At 45.0% G+C, this 17,851-nt stretch overlaps 1 protein-coding gene across 2 annotated transcripts in view; it reads right to left on the bottom strand.

Moving 5' to 3' along the window:
* The window catches only part of LOC137527944 (uncharacterized), a 96,490-nt gene that overhangs the window by 38,030 nt on the left and 40,609 nt on the right, over positions 1–17,851 (bottom strand). For both annotated transcript variants that reach the window (XM_068249060.1, XM_068249061.1), the window contains exons 3-4: positions 12,833–12,974; positions 3,669–3,716 (exon numbers count right to left, since the gene is read on the bottom strand). In XM_068249060.1, coding sequence (XP_068105161.1) covers positions 3,669–3,716; positions 12,833–12,974 — 190 coding nt within the window. The remainder of the gene's footprint in view (positions 1–3,668; positions 3,717–12,832; positions 12,975–17,851) is intronic.

Consider the following 17,851-nt stretch of genomic DNA (forward strand, 5'->3'; position numbering starts at 1 on the left):
GCTTGGCCAAACGGAAGTCTGCTGAAGAACCGGTGGCCAGGGTGAAAGGGGTCGCCGGCAATCCTCAGTGCTCTTGAGCATAGTCAGGAATTGTGGAGGAGCTCAAGCGAAGGGAGAGGTCTGCCGATGATTCTCTCTGCCGATCTAATGACCCTCTGAAGTTTGTATCTGTCTCTGGTGGAGGCTAAGAGCACAACTGTAACTTGATTTATCCGTTAGCACTCGGCTCTGGCTGAGGAGAATCCACTAGACACTGACTCAGATGAAATTATCAAAGATTTATTTGTGACCTAATGGTGGTCACTGGTAGCTGCAATCAACCCGTAACACTTCAACAATGCAATACACCTCCCTTGCACATCACAGGTCAAAATACACAATCTTCTTGTCTTCACAGCCGGTGCATATATATGAAAGTTGAGCTACAAAGGTCTTCTTGTACAATAATCAACCACTTTACAGCATGTTTACATCACAGTACCATTAATGGGGCTGGGGAAGGGACAGGTCTACTGAGAAATTCAGTTCCTAAACAGTTGTCAGTCCCTTGTAGCCAAGTCCAAGCTATATTGCTCAGCAAAACCTTGGGGAACTCGTGACAGTTTTCAAGATTGTACTGAACAGTTTCCACAGTTCGTTTGTTGATCCAATAGAATGTTCACTTTGCTCAGAATATCTCTTAGACTCTTTACCCTTGGTAATTTATCCCACCAAACCCACTTTACTCTTAGCACCACCGGTCTAGATAGGGCCTCCTCCCAAAATAACAAACAAAATAAAATATAAATCAAATAATCAAAAAGGGTTAGGAAAATAAAAGTAAACAAAAACAAAAAGGTGACCAATACACCCAGCTATACCACCAAGAATACTCTCCCACAATATAACTTTCTTTTTGTGCACTTTGACTTTTAGGCTGAGTAAGCTCTGATTTAGTGAGGTTGCAAAACTTGTACTCCAAGTAAGTTGACTCTGTATCTTGGTCAGATGTCAGTTCACTCCTCACTGTAGCACACTTTAGTACCACAAGACGCAATGCAACTCCTCCTCCTCCACTTATCTTCTTTAATACTGACAAGTTCTCTTTACTCCCATGGCCTTAGTTATCTACTCTCTCTTTAAAGCCCCGTCTACACGAAGCGATGTTACTTATCAATCGAACCGCTGATGCGGCTCGGTTGATAAGATCTGACAGGTCGGATCTTGCCACCGCCGATTCCCTGCTCGTTCCCCACGAGGGGACAATGGCAGGGAATCGAGCGGAAGATAAACGCCGCCGGGCGGGGACGAGGGCGGATCGAATCTGGCGCAGGCGCAGCGAGCGGGGACGCAGCGGGTACGGGTGGGGATGCGGAGACGGGGCTTAAGACTGTGTACTCTCTTGGTTGGGCAGCTTTATCTTGCGTCAACAACTGAATTATCATCACAATGTCTCTGTATCTTTAAAGCTTTCTCACACAAGCAGTCTCTAGTAACACCACTTTGACAGAATTGGCCTCTTCAGGTTCTGGGTTGCTATATTTCTATCTCAGCAAGCCTCCGCTGAACACTGGCTACTAACTGAACACACACTGTGGCTTGTAGTTAGCCCTCAGGCTTATACTCATCTGTACTGCCGGAGTCTCTGTCTTTCTGGGTTAGCTCAAATTTGGTCTGTGTCAGCCACCTCTTGCCTCCGGTCACTGTCCGGCCTGCTGCCACTGTCCTTACTTGCTCTGCTGTAGTCTCTGCGTGGCCGCCGGGTTCCCTCTTAGCCTCCGGGGTGACTGCTGCGGCCTTTCTCTTGTGGCCTCCTCTCCCGCCGCCTCCTGACTTCTCTCCTTGCTCCGCTCTGCCTCACTCTCTGGCACACTCTGACTGGCTACAGCCAGTTCCCTCCGGCTAAGTCTCTCCTGCCCCTCCGCGCCTGCGCTGTAGTGTCTGACAGGCCGCGCGGGCTTCTGGAAAGTTCCACTGCTCTGTGTACTGTACTCTGGGTCGCCTAGCAACAGTCTATGCTACCATTTCAGTGCTTTCACTCCTCTCCCATGCGCCGTTTTAGTTCCAAAAGCTGACATCTAAGGCTAAACCCAGCCTTAGATATTAAAGTCACCACACACATAGAAATACATTAGCAAAATCTTGTGACCCTCTTTTAGAGGGTTACACTTCTTGTGTCCAAACAGCTAACTGTCTTTTCTGCCATCTGCTACAAGGAATTTTTAGCTGCATGAAATGCATGAAAACAATGGTAAATATTTGGCAAAACATGGTGAAGAGATTTGGCCTGGTGTATATAATAGGGAAAGGATAGGGAAAGGATTGTCAGCGCTCAATCAGGCTGCAACTGAAATAAAATCAACAGAGGCGTGCACCGCCCCAGGGACCGAAAGTGAACCAGAGAAGAAGCACCATCGTGTATTTTACCATATATATCAGTGGGAACATTAGAGAAAACACCTACCCTGCTCTCTGTTTCATCCTTCACTGCTCAGCCTGCTTGTTATCAGCCCTGATAAAATCCCTGACTGAGCATTCAGTCTGCCTTTGCTCAGGAACCATTATAGCTGAGTCATTATAGCAGAGCCAAAACGGGGCAGGCTTGGGCTTGAAAAGACGGAGAAGACAGACTCAGCTATAATGATTCCTGAGCAAAGCCAGACTGAATGCTAAGTCGGGGATTTTATCAGGCCTGTAACAAGCAGGCTGAGCAGTGAAGAATGAAACAGAGAGCAGGGTAGGTGTTTTCTCTAATGTTCCCACTGATATATATGGTAAAATACATGAGGGTGCTTCATCTCTGGTTCCCTTTAAATTACACACCTTGAATACAAATCAGATGCAAAACTATGCACTAAATCCTAATTTAATAATTTGAATGCAAACGGATACACATGGATGCAGCTAGCCATGAGTAGACTTAGGGTACGTACAGACATACGATAACGATCGTTCGTTCTGAACGACGAACGATGTTAAAGGAGGTATCGGCCGATGATCGTTTGAAGAAAGGCTACTTTGAACATCGTTCGTGTACGAACGATCTTGGAACGAGCGTTGCGTGCGCAACATGATTTATAAACTGATTTCAAACACAAGTGTTAAAAAGAACTGTTTGAGCATGTGCAAAGCTTTGAGAACGAACGATCAACGACCGATCGTTGTACAGACATTACTTTTTGAACGATGGTCGTTGGAAAAGATCTGGCAGAATGGATCGTTCTTTACCAACGACATATCTCGTTGGTCGGTCGTTTTAACAATCGTTCGTGCACTTTTTACGAACGATCGTCGGGCAATGCCGTCGGTAACGATCGTTTTAAACGACTATATTCGCATGTCTGTACGCACCCTTACTCTTTTGTACAACAGGAGATATTGGCAGCGCTTCCAAATACAAGCTGTACTTGAGTTGACCAGCTGCATAGATGTGCAGAGCCCATCTGTATATATAATATATGGCGTGTATAATGTTTGCATAATGGAGGAGTGGTTGTGGTTGCTGAAGCAATGCATTATGGAAGATGTTGGCGCTATATAAATTAATAATAATAATAATAATAATACATGATTGTTACTGGCTTTGGGCGCTAGGACACAAATAGTGGGATTGTAGTATTTCTAACATTTATGGAATGTCAGGTAAAACTCGTGAAGATAATACCATATCAGTGTCCCTCAGTACTCACGCATTTCCTCGAAAAATGTATGTGATCTTCTCGAACGTTTCTTTACACCTGTTTAACAGAAAAAAAGGAAAATAACTTGTAAACATGATAATGAAAAATCCTCTGTAATGTGAGCAGTATGACTCCTCAGCTTCCAGCTGTCCCAACTTGAAAATAAAAAGTGCAAAAATTCTCCAGCCAGTCTCTCTTTCCCTATCTGTTCCAGAGGCGTATCTCGAGGGGTGCAGGCATGGCTCCTGCCTAGGCTCCCCCCCCCCCTTGTGCTCCACCATGGGGTGTCCCTTGGGTGTTTGTACCTGCTCTTATGCTGAAAGACATCTCTCACTATTTATATATCTATATTGGAGGGGGAGGGGGGGGGCACCTGTCACTACCTTGGGGTACACCTCTCACTAGCTATACTGGGGGACTTCTTATACTAGGGGACACTCTCACCACTTATGCTAAAGAATGCTACTTATACTGGGCATACACCTCTAACTACATATACTGGGAGGGTCACCTAATCTGTGGCTACCTATCCTGGGTGAACTACCTTTGGCTACCTATACTAGGGTGCTTCCTCTGGTTACTTATTTTTAGGGGGGGCTAACTGTAGCAACCTATACTGGGGGGACTACTGATACTGGAGGGACTTTTGTCATTGAAAGAAAATAAGCTGCTATAATGAGGCATGGTGGTCTTACCGGGAGTGGGGCACAATTTCAGTGTTTGCCATAGTCCATAGGCGCTATATTACCCAGATACGCCTCTGATCACTTTTCCCTCTTTTCTGGTCTAATGCTGGGTACACACAGTACAATTTTTTCAGTGCGATAGATGCATCCAATTGATAAAATCCCTCATGTCCGATATTACTCCCGATCGATTCTGCTCTCGATTTCTCACACTTTTCATTTCCAATCCACCTTTCTCTATCCCAGACTCTCAGCGCTGGGGGGTGCTTTGTGATGTAAATGACAAATTATCCTCAACATCAATTAGGCAGGTTGTTGATAATATTAAGCTGGGAGTTTTGTGTGCTACCTGCTCAAACTTAAAGCGGATCCGAGATGAAAAACTAACTATAGCAAGTAACTTGTCTATATATCTTATCTAAAGTTTAGATGGTTTACACAGCAAATCTAGCAAATAGCTTCAACAGTATATGATTATTTCTTCCTGTGATACAATGAGAGCAGCCATATTCTGCTTGTCCTACACAGCCAAGCTGCTCTGTATCTCCACCCCTCAGACTGTGAAAACTCCACTCCCCTCTCCTCCTCTCACTACCAGTTGCCTGGCAGTCCTGTTGATCCTCTGCCTCTAATACTTTTAGCCATAGACCCTGAACAAGCATGCAGCAGATCAGATGTTTCTGACGTTATTGTCAGATCTGACAAGATTAGCTGCATGTTATTCAGACACTACTGCAGCCAAATAGATCAGCAGGGCTGCCAGGCAACTAGTATTGTTTAAAAAGGAAATAAATATGGCCACCTTCACATCCCTGATATTGCAGTTGTCCTTTAGAGGACCAGGGTCGCAAAAATCTTAACATTTAAAACAAATGTAAACATATACAGATAAGAAGTAAAATGAGCCATAAATTACTTTTCTCCTATGTTGCTGTAACTTACAGTAAGTAGTAGAAATCTGACAGAACCGATAGGTTTTGGACTAGCCAATCTCCTCATGGGGGATTCTCAGGGTCTTCTTTAATTTCAAAAGCACTTAGTGAATTGGCAATTGTTCCTTCCAACTGCCAAAAAAGTGTGCAGTGAGCAGGGAGGCTGGCCAGCATCTTTGTGTAAACCTTTTTCGGGTAGTGTCTTTATACGGAATAAAGGCCATGCTGAGAATCCCCTATGAAGATGGACTAGCCCAAAACCTGTCATTAATGTCAGATTTCTTCTACCTAGAGAAAAAGTTATGGAATCAGTATCTAGATCAAAATTGACAGCAACCCTGATAGTATTTTTTTTTTTTTTACTTTGATGTGAGGAACCCTGGGTGACCGTATATAGTCTGTTAAAATGATGCTAGGCATGATGTCACTGTAGGTGTCCTCAGACCTTGTCGTTAGGAGCTAGAATTATTTGCTGTCCTTCACTAGTGCTTCATACATTTTGTATAATGAAAGATCCAAAGGAACATGATGTGCAGCAGGATTTTATATTAAAAAAGAGGTGATTGTGAAAATACAGCCTTGGATTGAACTATAAGGCTGGTTTCAGATTATAAATTGGCGGCAGCGATGCACCGCATTGCACCGCCAGAAACAGGCCTTCGGGTAACATCCTGTTACTATGCAGTATTCCCCATCTGGTATTGGGCCAAGCAGGAAGTGACAGGTGCTTGTGGTCACTTCCTGCTTCGGGGTATGTGGAAATGCACGGAAGGGTATCGTAAAAATATGCATGCGTAACTTTGTAAATATCCCCGCTTCGCCATACACTAACATGACTTCCGGGCCGATGCAGATCACCGCAGAAGACGCGCAGTAATATAGTTTTGGACCTGCTTTGAGGATGCGGCGAAAATGTCACTTCCGTTGCATCGCGCCATACCGCAGAAGTATGAAAGTCTCCATGGACTTTCACTGCACGATGATGGGGTGCAGTAACAATACCGCATCGCACCTCCCGGATGTGAAAGGGTCTTCAGACAAAAGCCACCAAAAATCACGGATTTCTCAGCGTTTGTTGCTCCTATTACTTACCTTACTGAACAAAGCCAGTCTTTTCAATGGTCCACGGAGGTACAGGCTGCGTTCAACAGGCTTAAGCAAGCATTTGTGTCCACACCAGTCCTTAAACATGCTGACCCTCTCTTGCCTCTCCTTCTATAAGTAGATGTTTTAGAGAATGCATTTGGAGCGATCCTATCCCAGCGCTTCAACCCAAGTAATCGTTACATTGTATAGCATTTTTCTCCCACTAACTGATTGACAAGATGTACTGATACGCCCAGATTGTATTAGTGAGGCTCAAACTGGACACACTTTTGTTAACTAATTAATGCTCAACAACTTTTGGTCTATGACATCATAATTTCTCTCTACAGAAAAAAAGCTGAAGGATCTGTCACAAGACCCCTCGTGGCCAGACCGCAAATGCCTTCCAATCCGTTTCAGCACACAGACCATGCAAGCTGTGGTCGCGATCAGTGCGCAGAAACCGCTGGAGTTTTGGCAGCAGCCCGACCAGAAGGGAGCCTGTGAGGTACAGTACTTACAAATTACACACTATTTTAGGGTATCGCTGCAATGACTGGCAAATCTGACCAAGAAATCGGAAAGATCGACGGCAAATCTTCCAAATTTGCCTACGTTCCTCCCGGCTGTTCCGTGACAGCTGGGAGAAAGAGAAACTCCAGGTTGCTACAAGTAGCCCCTACACAACCAATCCAGATTCTGTTGATCTGAATCGCAATCGATGCAGAGAATCGCTTGCGATCGCATTTTCTTCACGGGCGGTTCTAGGACGCGTCTGCGGCCATGCAACCGTCTGTGACAGCCCCCCCTTTGACGGAGGCTAGACACACACCTGCAAGATGTGTGGCGTCGCCGCTAACCTGGCTGACAGGTCTCGAGCTGCCGGTATGGCGGGAAAACCCATTAGAGCCTGCGGCTCGGTTCACCTGGACAGGTCGCTGTCCACTACCCTCAGGCTTGACCCGATATGGACCGTTCTGGACAGGGCGTTTGCGCCACTGCGCTCGGATGCGGCGTCTGCCAGGACTGCTGACAACGGGCAGTAGGTTGGGTAGGTCAACAGCCAGCCCACGCAGGGTTTCCCTGCTAAGTGGCTGTGGACCTAAGGGAACCCCGCGGGAGTCCCTGGACCTTCCCAGCTCCTGACAGACGGCACATGCTTTGCAGTATTTGGCCCTAGTCACCATTTGGTGACTAGGGACAACTAGCTGAGGTAATTAAAAGTAAACATTCTTCTTGGTCACAAGCATTGTCCAAGCTAATTGGCAAATCAAAAGACATCCTGCACCTAAGTTACTGCCAGTCCTCGGCTGAGAGGAAGAGGAGAAACTTGTATTTAAAAAAAAAAAACAGGAATGTCAGTTTCTAATCGCCGCAATGACTGGCAAATCTGACCAAGAAATTGGAAAGATCGACGGCGAATCTTCCAGATCTGCCTACGTTCCTCCCGGCTGTTCTGTGACAGCTGGGAGAAAGAGAAACTCCAGGTTGCTACAGGTAGCCCCTACACAACCAATCCAGATTCTGTTGATCTGAATCGCAATCGATGCAGAGAATCGCTTGCGATCGCATTTTCTTCATGGGCGGTTCTAGGACGCGTCTGGGGCCACGCAACCATCCGTGACAGGATGTAACAATGACTTGGGCCGAAGCGCTGGGGCAAGATCACTCCAATGGCATTCTCTGAAGCATTTACCACTTAGGAGATTGGTGAATAGGAACATGTGTTCCCTAAGCCAATCAAAGTGCCTTTTGTGAAGTTTAGAGGGGTCGCAGCCAGCACGCAGTTTTGTAAAACAAAAAGTCTGTTTATTTGCAGCAGTAAAATAAACACCTTTGCTCTAGCATAAATTGGAAAATAAATGGAAAGCTTACTTTAGCTTTACCGTCCTTAGCAGTAGTAAAGTCCAGCTTATTCAAATACAGTTCATTTCGTTAAGCCAAAGCCATACAAAACAGCAGTCCAAAGTATTGTTTGGCTCCCAGCAATGTCTCCAAACACACTTGTCAGGAGTTCAGCAGCACACGTGCTCCCTCCATATCAACTCCATTCAGAATACATCTGTGCTGCCTCTTGTATACAAATTTTGGCAGAGATTCCCTCTGCGCCACCAAAAACCAGGTGTGTACCTGGATGGAATGGGAACACCCACCCTTCCTTCCCTCCCATTCGAGGAGTCCGGCCCTGAAAAAAAACAACAAAGGCAGCAACTGGCTTGCTGCCAAACAATACTCAGACTCCTTCCCAGGCACACATATGTTCTTAAAGGGACCACCACCCAAATAATGGGGAAACATACCTCCCATCCAGCACCCAGCCTCGATGTCCCCTATACTGTATATTAATAAAAAGCCTTAAATCACAAGCCATGTTCATTCATAATAATGAAAATAAAAAGTAGAGTAGAAAAAAAAAAGATTGAACACTTCCTGGTAACCCAGGATAGTGTTTAGCGCCATCTTGTGGCCAAAAAGTAAGATTAAAATAAAATACTTTAAAAAGTATCTTTAATATAGTTGTTAACCCCTTCTAAGTGACAGCATTTATTCACAAATATAAATAGTTACCTTAGGAATTCAGCTTTTTTACATGTATGTCAGGAGGGTATATTAATGTTATTTTAGCAAATAAGGGCTTGTAATTAGGGTACAAAAACACAAAACACAAAACATGTATAGTACCTTTATTTCCAAATAATATATTGTCACCATACATTGTACTAGGAACATAATTTAAATGTTGTGATAGCCGGGACAAATGGGAAAATAAAATGTATGTGTTTTATCTATAGTAGCATTGTTTATTTTAAACTTTAGGGGATGGAATTGGAAAATGTGTATATTTATTTCATTTTTCCCTTGTTTTTCCCAATAAAATGCATAGAAAACAAAGGAATCACTGAAAACAAATATGGATAGAGATGAGCGTAATGGCGTAATTACGATTTCGCGAAATTTCACGTAATTAGTGTAATTACGTTTATGGCCGTAAGTACATAATCGTAATGAAGAAGGATTTCGCGAAATTTCGCGTAAGCGTAATTTTCGCGTAATTTTCGCATTGCAACGGGTATTACGAAATAATGCGTATGGCCATGCTCCCGAAGCAGAAAAGTTGACGCATGGATCAATGTTAGGTAGCCGCTGACTTTAAGGGTTAATAGCAAAGCCCCCTTAAATGCTAAGAGCCTATATTGGAGAATATATTAAGGAGATCAGAAGGAATAAGAGGAAAATTTTTTTTTTCAAAAAGACCTTATAGTTTTTGAGAAAATCGATGTTAAAGTTTCAAAGGAAAAATGTAAACATTTAAAAACCCGCCGACTTTATCGGCTATATAGCTCAGAGCTCTGTCGGGTCCGTGCAGCGCAGACGCGTATGCGGCGGCGGCGAGTGACGTCGGGTGCGGCGTAGTTACAATGTAACAAAGTTGTTACATTGTAATAACTTTGTTACATTGTAACTGATAGAACATAGGCTATTTCGAGGGATCATTTATTTAAAGGGACAGGTAAGTATTAATGGTTAATTAAGAATATTAAAGGACTTTTTTCGTGGTTATGTTTTTTGTTCAATTAAAATACTTTTTCTAAGTGTTTGTGTGTTTATTTACTTTTAACTCTTAAAGGAAATGGGTAAGGGGTACAAGTACCTCTATACTCATTTCTCCTGGGAGGGGGGGTGGGCAGATTCCACCATGACCCCCCCCCCCCCCAGGAAATCGCGGCCTCCACCTCCACCGCCCATCGGAGGTGGAGAAGAGCCCCTTGTCCTTGGATTGGACAAGGGCTCGGAGGGGGAGGGGAAAGCTTGGCTGCCCCTCCCCTTCCGAGACCCCCCAATCCATGGACCATGCGGGCTGGTATAGTCAGGGTGCGGAGCCCCACACGGCCGGTGCTCCGCATTCTGGCTATCCCAGCCTGCATGGGGGACAAGGGGTTAAAGAGGTCTGGGAGGGGGGACCTCACGTCGTTTTTTTTTATATTTCCCACACTCAGAACGAAGTAAGTAAAACTCTTCCCACTTGGGGGAATCTATAAAAATTATACACTATTGTTACCTGTGCAAAAAAAACTGACATTTTCCGCATTTAAAAGACATTTTCGCCCTTGAAACTTAAAAATCGATTTTCTCAAAAACTATAAGGTCTTTTTGAAAAAAATTGTTTTCCTCTTATTCCTCCTGATCTCCTTAAAGAGGAACTGTAACATGAAAAGATCCCCTGGGGGGTACTCACCTCGGGTGGGGGAAGCCTCCGGATCCTAATCAGGGGTCTCCATCAGGGGTCTCGCTGCAGCCCTCCGTGGAGTCCGTGCAGCGGTGACATCAATATTTACCTTCCTGGCTCCTGCGCAGGCGCTCTGACGGCTGTCGGCTCCGAACTACACGGAAATACCCGATCGCCGTCGGGTCTGCTCTACTGCGCAGGCGCAAGTTTCCTGCGCCTGCGCAGTAGAGCGGACCCGAATGAGATCGGGTATTTCCGTGTAGTTCGGAACGGAAAGCCGCCACAGCGCCCCCCGCTGGAGCCAGCAAAGGTAAATATTGAACTGACAGTCGGCACAGTCGCCGGCTGTTCGGAGGGCTGCGGCGAGACCCCCGTGGGACAGAGGACGGCGTGGGAAGCCTCATTAGGATCCGGAGGCTTCCCCCACCCGAGGTGAGTACACCCCAGGGGATCTTTTTAATGTTACAGAGTCTCTTTAATATATTCTTCAAATCTGAGGCTCTTAGCATTTAAGGGGGCTTTGCTATTAACCCTTAAAGTCGGCGGCTTTTTTATATTATACGGAGCGTTACGGTTTAACGCGAAATTACGGTAGCGTTTAATGCGAAATTACGGCATGAACGAAACGCAAAATTACGCGTTGAAAAGTACGCTTACGGTATTTTCAATTACGATTTTAATGGCAATTACGCTACCGTAATTTCGCATCGTAATCGCAAATTTCGCATGCGTAATTTTAGTAATGCGAAATTACGAAAATTTCAGCTCAACTCTAAATATGGACCTTAAAAAGCCTAATTTGCGGCAAAAAAACAAGATATATATCATTTAGGTGTGATAAGCTGTGATAAAGTTATGGCCAAATGAATGGGAGAAGCACTGAATGGTGAAAATGGCTCTAGGTGGTAAGTGTAAAATAGCCTGAGGGGTGAAGTGGTTACAGCTGCATTGGAAGCATGGCAGTACCTGTTGGAGTGGACTCAGCATCCTGTGATGATTTTCAGTAGGGATGAGCTCTCAGAATCAGAACAGTTCAGGCAGGGAACACACTTGTCTTTCAGTTTTCTGCGCGCGTTTTCCTGCATACTTTTTCTGCACACCAAGTGTGTTTCTATGCAGGAAAACGCGCGCGTTTTTTCACAGCAGCTGATGTAGTTGATAGAAAAATCTGACAAAATGTGCACAATCAGGATGCAGAATGTCAGTTTTTTTTTCTGCGTGCGAACAACATATTAAGTGTGTACTAGCCCATTGATTAACATGAGTTCTCAGTTTTTCTGTGCAGAAAACGCGCACGAAAACAGTCAAGTGTGTTCCCTGCCTCAGAGTTTTGATTTTTGCATCGGAATTCAGCCGTTCTGAGTAAAATAGCGGATCGGAAGTAGCAAGAACCGTGTTCTGTTCTGCCATTGAAGTCAAAAGCACCAAATTCTGTGGTTAATAGTAAAGCCCAAATTTCCCCTCTCCCCCAGAGTCCTTGTCCAATCGATGGACAAGGGACTCTTTCCCACCTCCAGTGCCCAGGAGGGGGTGGGGCACCGAAGCACTGTGGGGAGGGCCACTGACTTCCTTAGAAAATGCCTTCAGAACATGGAAATCGGAACACGCAATTTGGTATTTGCCTGTGGAACACCAAATTTTGACAAATTCAGAATTCAGCTGTTCTGATCATCCCTAATTTTCACCAACCATAAAAACTTGAAGCCCCCATAAAGGCATCACAGCACCCAGTACGCCCACATAGAGACACCACAGCACCCAGTATTACCACCCAAAATTGATGCACCACAGCTCCCAGCATGCCCTCCATTAAGGAATCACAGCTGACTCTGCCTGGGTGACATCGGGGGCACCCCAGAATAGATCCGGAGGCACGTGCCACTGATCTTGAAGGCTAGCAACACCCCGGAATACACATATAACAAAACTTCTTTGATAAATCTGTATCAACCCAGGATTATTTGCATCCCATTGACCATCCCATGAAGGAATTCGGAGAACTCCAAAAGGGGCTCCACCCCTGAGGAATATCAGCCCACATAATCCATAAAAATGGACCTATGAGAATTCTTTGCAGTAAATAAAAAAACAAAAATCATTAGTAGTGGGCATTGCTCAGTTGTTGAGATTTAGCCCAGTTGGTGAAACACTGCGCTACCATCATTTGTCACGCACTGTGCATGCAGTCGGGTGTTTTTTGCTTTGTAAGTGTGTGTTTTCGGTGTGTTCAGTTTTATTAACCTTGTTTGGTTTCCGGAGTAGGAAGAGATCTGCGCTGATCTGTGACAGGCAATTTCTCCTCCTTGATGAGACCGTCAGATTCAGCCACCAAATATACAAACTGCTCGTCTTCATCTCCGCTGGGGAAATCTTCTGCGTTAATCTGCAGCACAAAACAAAATGATTCAGGCCAGCCATAAGCATCTCATCGGGCTTCAAATTCATCATAAAGATCTACATAGACAGGAGATAGATTTTAATTGCACAGCCAAATAATTGACTTTGTCTTCAGTCTGCAAAGTCTTCAGTCCCCACTAAATTGTGTCTGCCCCGGTTTAGTAAGCCAGATGCGCCCCCTGTATGAGGTAGCCCTCAAACCAATATAGGTAGCCAGATATTTCACCAATGTCACTACATATGTTAAGGAGAATAGTGGGTACCAGGTATGGGCTCACAAGTAGTTCCGAGTCCCTAAGGACTCGAATTCGTGATTTAAATGAGGCTTAATTGCCTCAGGTGTGCGGCTGGATGAGAAGGGGTTAGTTACCCATAAGTCCATCGACCTCCCTGAGCTCCAAACAGCTTGCACGCGTCCTATTGGACGCGTTGCAAGCCTCACCACCGCGCACTTCCTCCTTCCAGCTTGAACGAAGAAGTGCGTGTAGTGAGTCTTGCAACTCATCCAATAGGACGCGTGCAAGCTGTTTGGAGCTCAGGGAGGACGAAGGACATATGGGTAACTAACCCCTTCTCATCCAGCCGCACACCTGAGGCAATTAAGCCTCATTTAAATCACGAATTCGAGTCCTTAGGGACTCGTAACTACTTGTGATGTGAGCCCATGCCTGGTGGAAACAAGTCATAAAAAGATTTTTTCAAAAGGACCTTGTCGTTTTTGAGAAAATTGATTTTAAAAATACAAAGGAAAAAGGCTTTTAAATTCATAAAAAAATGACAATTTAAAGAACATTTTTCCTTTACATTTTTAAAATTGATTTTCTAGAAAAACGACAAGGTCTTTTTGAAAAAATATTTTTGACTTGTAACATGCAGCAATATGTGGCAATAGCATGTATGGTGACTTTGTTATTAGCCGCTAAATTCGGCATAATATTATGAAAAATTACACAAAATTAAGAATGATTACAATTAAAGACAAAATTAATTATGATGTTTCTCAAACTTTTACTTTACGATTTTGCATCCTAATTGCGAATTTCAATGCTAAATTACGTCTATGGAAAATTTGTGCACATCACTAATTAACATCACAAGTTGCTGCTCTTACAAAGAATGTGCAATCTCTGCTAGCAGGTGCAGTGAAAATGAGTGAACCCGTTGGACCTGTGAAGGCATGAAATTATACCAAATCTGTGTATAAGTGTAAACAATGTGTGCATGAGAGAAAAGAAAAATGTTGGCATTGTTTTAAAGAGAGCCCGAGGTGGGCTCATAAACTAAAAAAAAAACTGGGCTACCTGATCTGGGCGGCTGGGCGGATCAGGTAGCCACCAAAAACGCCGCTTTACACCGCTCCAGTGGGCCAGACTGGCCCACTTTCACTTTCGTGACCTCTGGGTCACGACGCTGGAAGAAGACATTGGGGGAGCGGCAGGTGGCATAGCTAGGGAGAGAGAAAGCCTGCAGGAACGCCCCTGGTGGGCGTTTTGAGCAAGGAATCCCTCTCCACCATGTTTACCTCAGAGATAGCGACAAATAATGTCTTTCATTTCGGGGGGGGGGGGGGGGGGGTCATATCACGGCAGTGTGGGGGGGGGGTGTCAGAAAGCAGGGATGTGGGGACCTCTGTGTCCCATCTGCCCCCCCACAAACCGCCTCAGGTTCTCTTTAACACTAGATTTACCAGGGCTGCGCAAATTTGCGTTAATTCACTGGAGCTCACACCTAGTAGCACCCCTGCTGAGTTTTTTAACATGCTATCAACTCCATTGTTCTCTGTGTCCCATCTGCCCCCCCACAAACCGCCTCAGGTTCTCTTTAAATGTGGTCAGGAAGGTCACAGTGCACGTGGCTGCATGAAACAAAAACAAGGTTCTCATGAAATGAGGAATGGTCACAGTTGAGGGACAGCCGGTGACCAGTTCTCAAGACAAGTTTCAGAACTCAGTGAAATACCTCACCCACCAAAGAATTGGGACAGAAGAAAATAAGCCAGGCACATAGGAAAAAAAATGCTTGCTTACTTGTAGTTTGGACTAAAAACTGAGAATTTTTGGACTAAAAATTGAGAATAATGGGAAACAGGTAACTATGTTTGTACCCATGCTAGTTGGCCAACACTGCTCGTTCACCCCAATAATTGGGTTTAATGCAATCCAAGAATTGATTAATAAAATGCTGACAGTTGTAACTGTGATCAAAGCAAAGTTACAATACTATTAGGTGAGGCATTGCAAGTAAGAAAATGTTGCAGATGCTTTGGTGGGTCTCTTATTGTCATCCACGAGCAAAGATAATGAGTTGGTACGTAGTATTTATATGGGTAGCCAAAGCAGGTTCTGGAAAGGAAATCATGTGAGATTCTGTGTAATATTCATTACTGGCCTGAAGACGAAACAGTGCTGTTTGAGCCACTAATACCCAGTAGAGATGGCCCCAATGATTCGCCCGGTGGGTAGTTTGCGCAAACTTCAGCTGTTTGGGTCCGCGGCAGGATGCAGATTTTTTGAAAAAAGTTTGCATTCTACAACTTTGACGGTTAATAGCTAAGCCTCCTTACATGCTAGAAACACCAAATTTGCAGAGTATGTGGAGGGGGACAGTGACTACAAGAGAAAAACATTTTTTTCAAAAATACCTTTTGAGAAAATCGATTTTAAAGTTCTCCTTCTGACCGTGGGAAAATTAAACCCCCGCCGACTTTAGCGGTTAATAGCAAAGCCCCCTTAAATGCCAGAAACACCAAATTTGCTGGTTATGTGGAGGGGGACAGTGACTACAAGCAGGAAAAAAAGTTTTTAAAAAAGATCTTATACTTTTTGAGAAAAAAGTATACTTTTAAATGCAGTAAGTGATAGTTCTAATGAAACGAAATACGCCAACTTTAGAGGTTAATAACAAAGCCCCCTTACATGGTAGAAACACAAACTTTTTAGGATATGTTAAAAAGATAGTGGGAAAAATATTATTTTCCTGTTTTTAAAAATGTATATTCTTTTTAATGTGCTGACTGTGGGAAATAAACAAAAATGGCATGGCGTCCCCCCTACTAAGCCTATTTAACCCCTTGTCTCCCATGCAGGCTGGGATAACTATAATGCGGAACCCCGGCTGCGTGGGGCTTCACACCCTAAGCTATACCAGCTTGCATGGTCCATGGTATGGGGGGCTTTGGGGGAAAGGGGGTGCGGCCAAGCCTTCCCCTCACCCCTGGAGCCCTTGTCCAATCCATGGACAAGGGGCTCTTCCCCACCTCCGGTGCCCCAGGAGGAGATTGTGGCGACGACTCCCTGGGGGGGGGGGGGGTTCATGGTGGCATCTGGGAGTCCCCTTTAAGTAGGGGACCCCAGATGCCCTCCCCCCTCCCGGGAAAAATGGGTGTGGGGTACAATGTATCCCTTACTCATTTCCATAAAATTAAATGAAATTAAAACGCAACAATGAAAAAAAGTATTTTGTTAATGTTGGATTGGACAAGGACTCCAGGGAAAGGGGAAGGCGTGGCCGCATCTCACCCCCAGAGCCCCCCCATATTATGGACCATGCGGCCGGGGCTCCACATTCTGGCTATCCCAGCCTGCATGGGAGACAAGGGGTTAAATATGCTTGGTAGGGGGACCCCATGCCATTTTTTTTTTTATTGCCCACACTCAGCACATAAAAAAATTAACATTTTTAAAAAATAGGAAAAGAATATTTTTTCCCACTATCTTTTTAACATATCCTGCAAATTTTGTGTTTCTACCATATAAGGGGGCTTTGCTATTAACCTCTAAAGTCGGCGGGCTTTGTTTCATTAGAACTGTCATTTCCTGGGGGTGTGGCAAGCGGCCTGCACAGATTGTCGCCTGATTCCCCAGCTCTCTACCCGCGGCGAAACAAGCCGGCCCTAAGCAGCCAGACAATGGCCACACAGATCCCTCTTGCAGAGTAGGATGAGCCGATGGAGAAATGTCCCGAAAATGGAAAAGCAGGAGCGGGCGCCTGCAAAGGCTCACAGATTACTTCACATAGCGCCATCCGCACCCTGCAGGCAGGCCTCAAGATGGCGCCAGATCCTCCTCTACCACCACCCAGAAAAACGGAGACCTCACAACTATGGATTCCACAGGCAGCAGCTCGGAAAACACCGCAGCTGTGGATCAGCTAGCCTTAGATGACAAGACTGTTTCTCCGGAAGGTTCTCCATCCCTGGGCAGCCCGGTGAAATCAAAGCAGAAGCTGTCTGACCACACCACGCAGGATGCACAGGTAGGCCTTGATCCTCCCTCCGACTGCTCTGGGCCCTCTCCTTGCCCGCTAGAGGAATACCAGACAACAGATCAACCCCTCACCCAAGCTAATATAAAATCAGTGCTGCTTACCCTAGGGCTACTTTCCCACCAAGACGTTGCGTTTTAGGGGACGTTATGGTCGCATAACGTGCCCCTAACGCAACGTATGGTAGTGTTGAAGTTGGACGTCAGATTGAGCCGCGTTATGCAGCTCTCAAAGCAGCCGCTCCAGGTTAGTGATAGGAATTCCGGATCTTTTTAAGGATTCGGATCATTTGAATCGGATCATTGAAAAGATCTGGATCTTTGAACCAAATCATTTGAATCATTTTACTAGGGAAGCAGACTGGGTGAAATGACTAGCAGGACAGGACTTTCCCTGCACTGTATGTTCTGTATGTTCCTGTTTCTTCCAGACAGACATCCACTGTGAACCGAATCTTTCATTGTGATGATCCGGATGATTCGACTCAGAAAAAAGTTCCGGATCAAATGAACGATTCGTTCATGATCCGGACAACACTACAGTCCTACCACGAGTCACCACAGTGCAGTGAATATTAATTAGCCATGTGGCTGGCTGCGG

The sequence above is a fragment of the Hyperolius riggenbachi genome, chromosome 8, assembly GCF_040937935.1.
Source record: "Hyperolius riggenbachi isolate aHypRig1 chromosome 8, aHypRig1.pri, whole genome shotgun sequence".
Lineage (NCBI taxonomy): Eukaryota > Metazoa > Chordata > Amphibia > Anura > Hyperoliidae > Hyperolius > Hyperolius riggenbachi.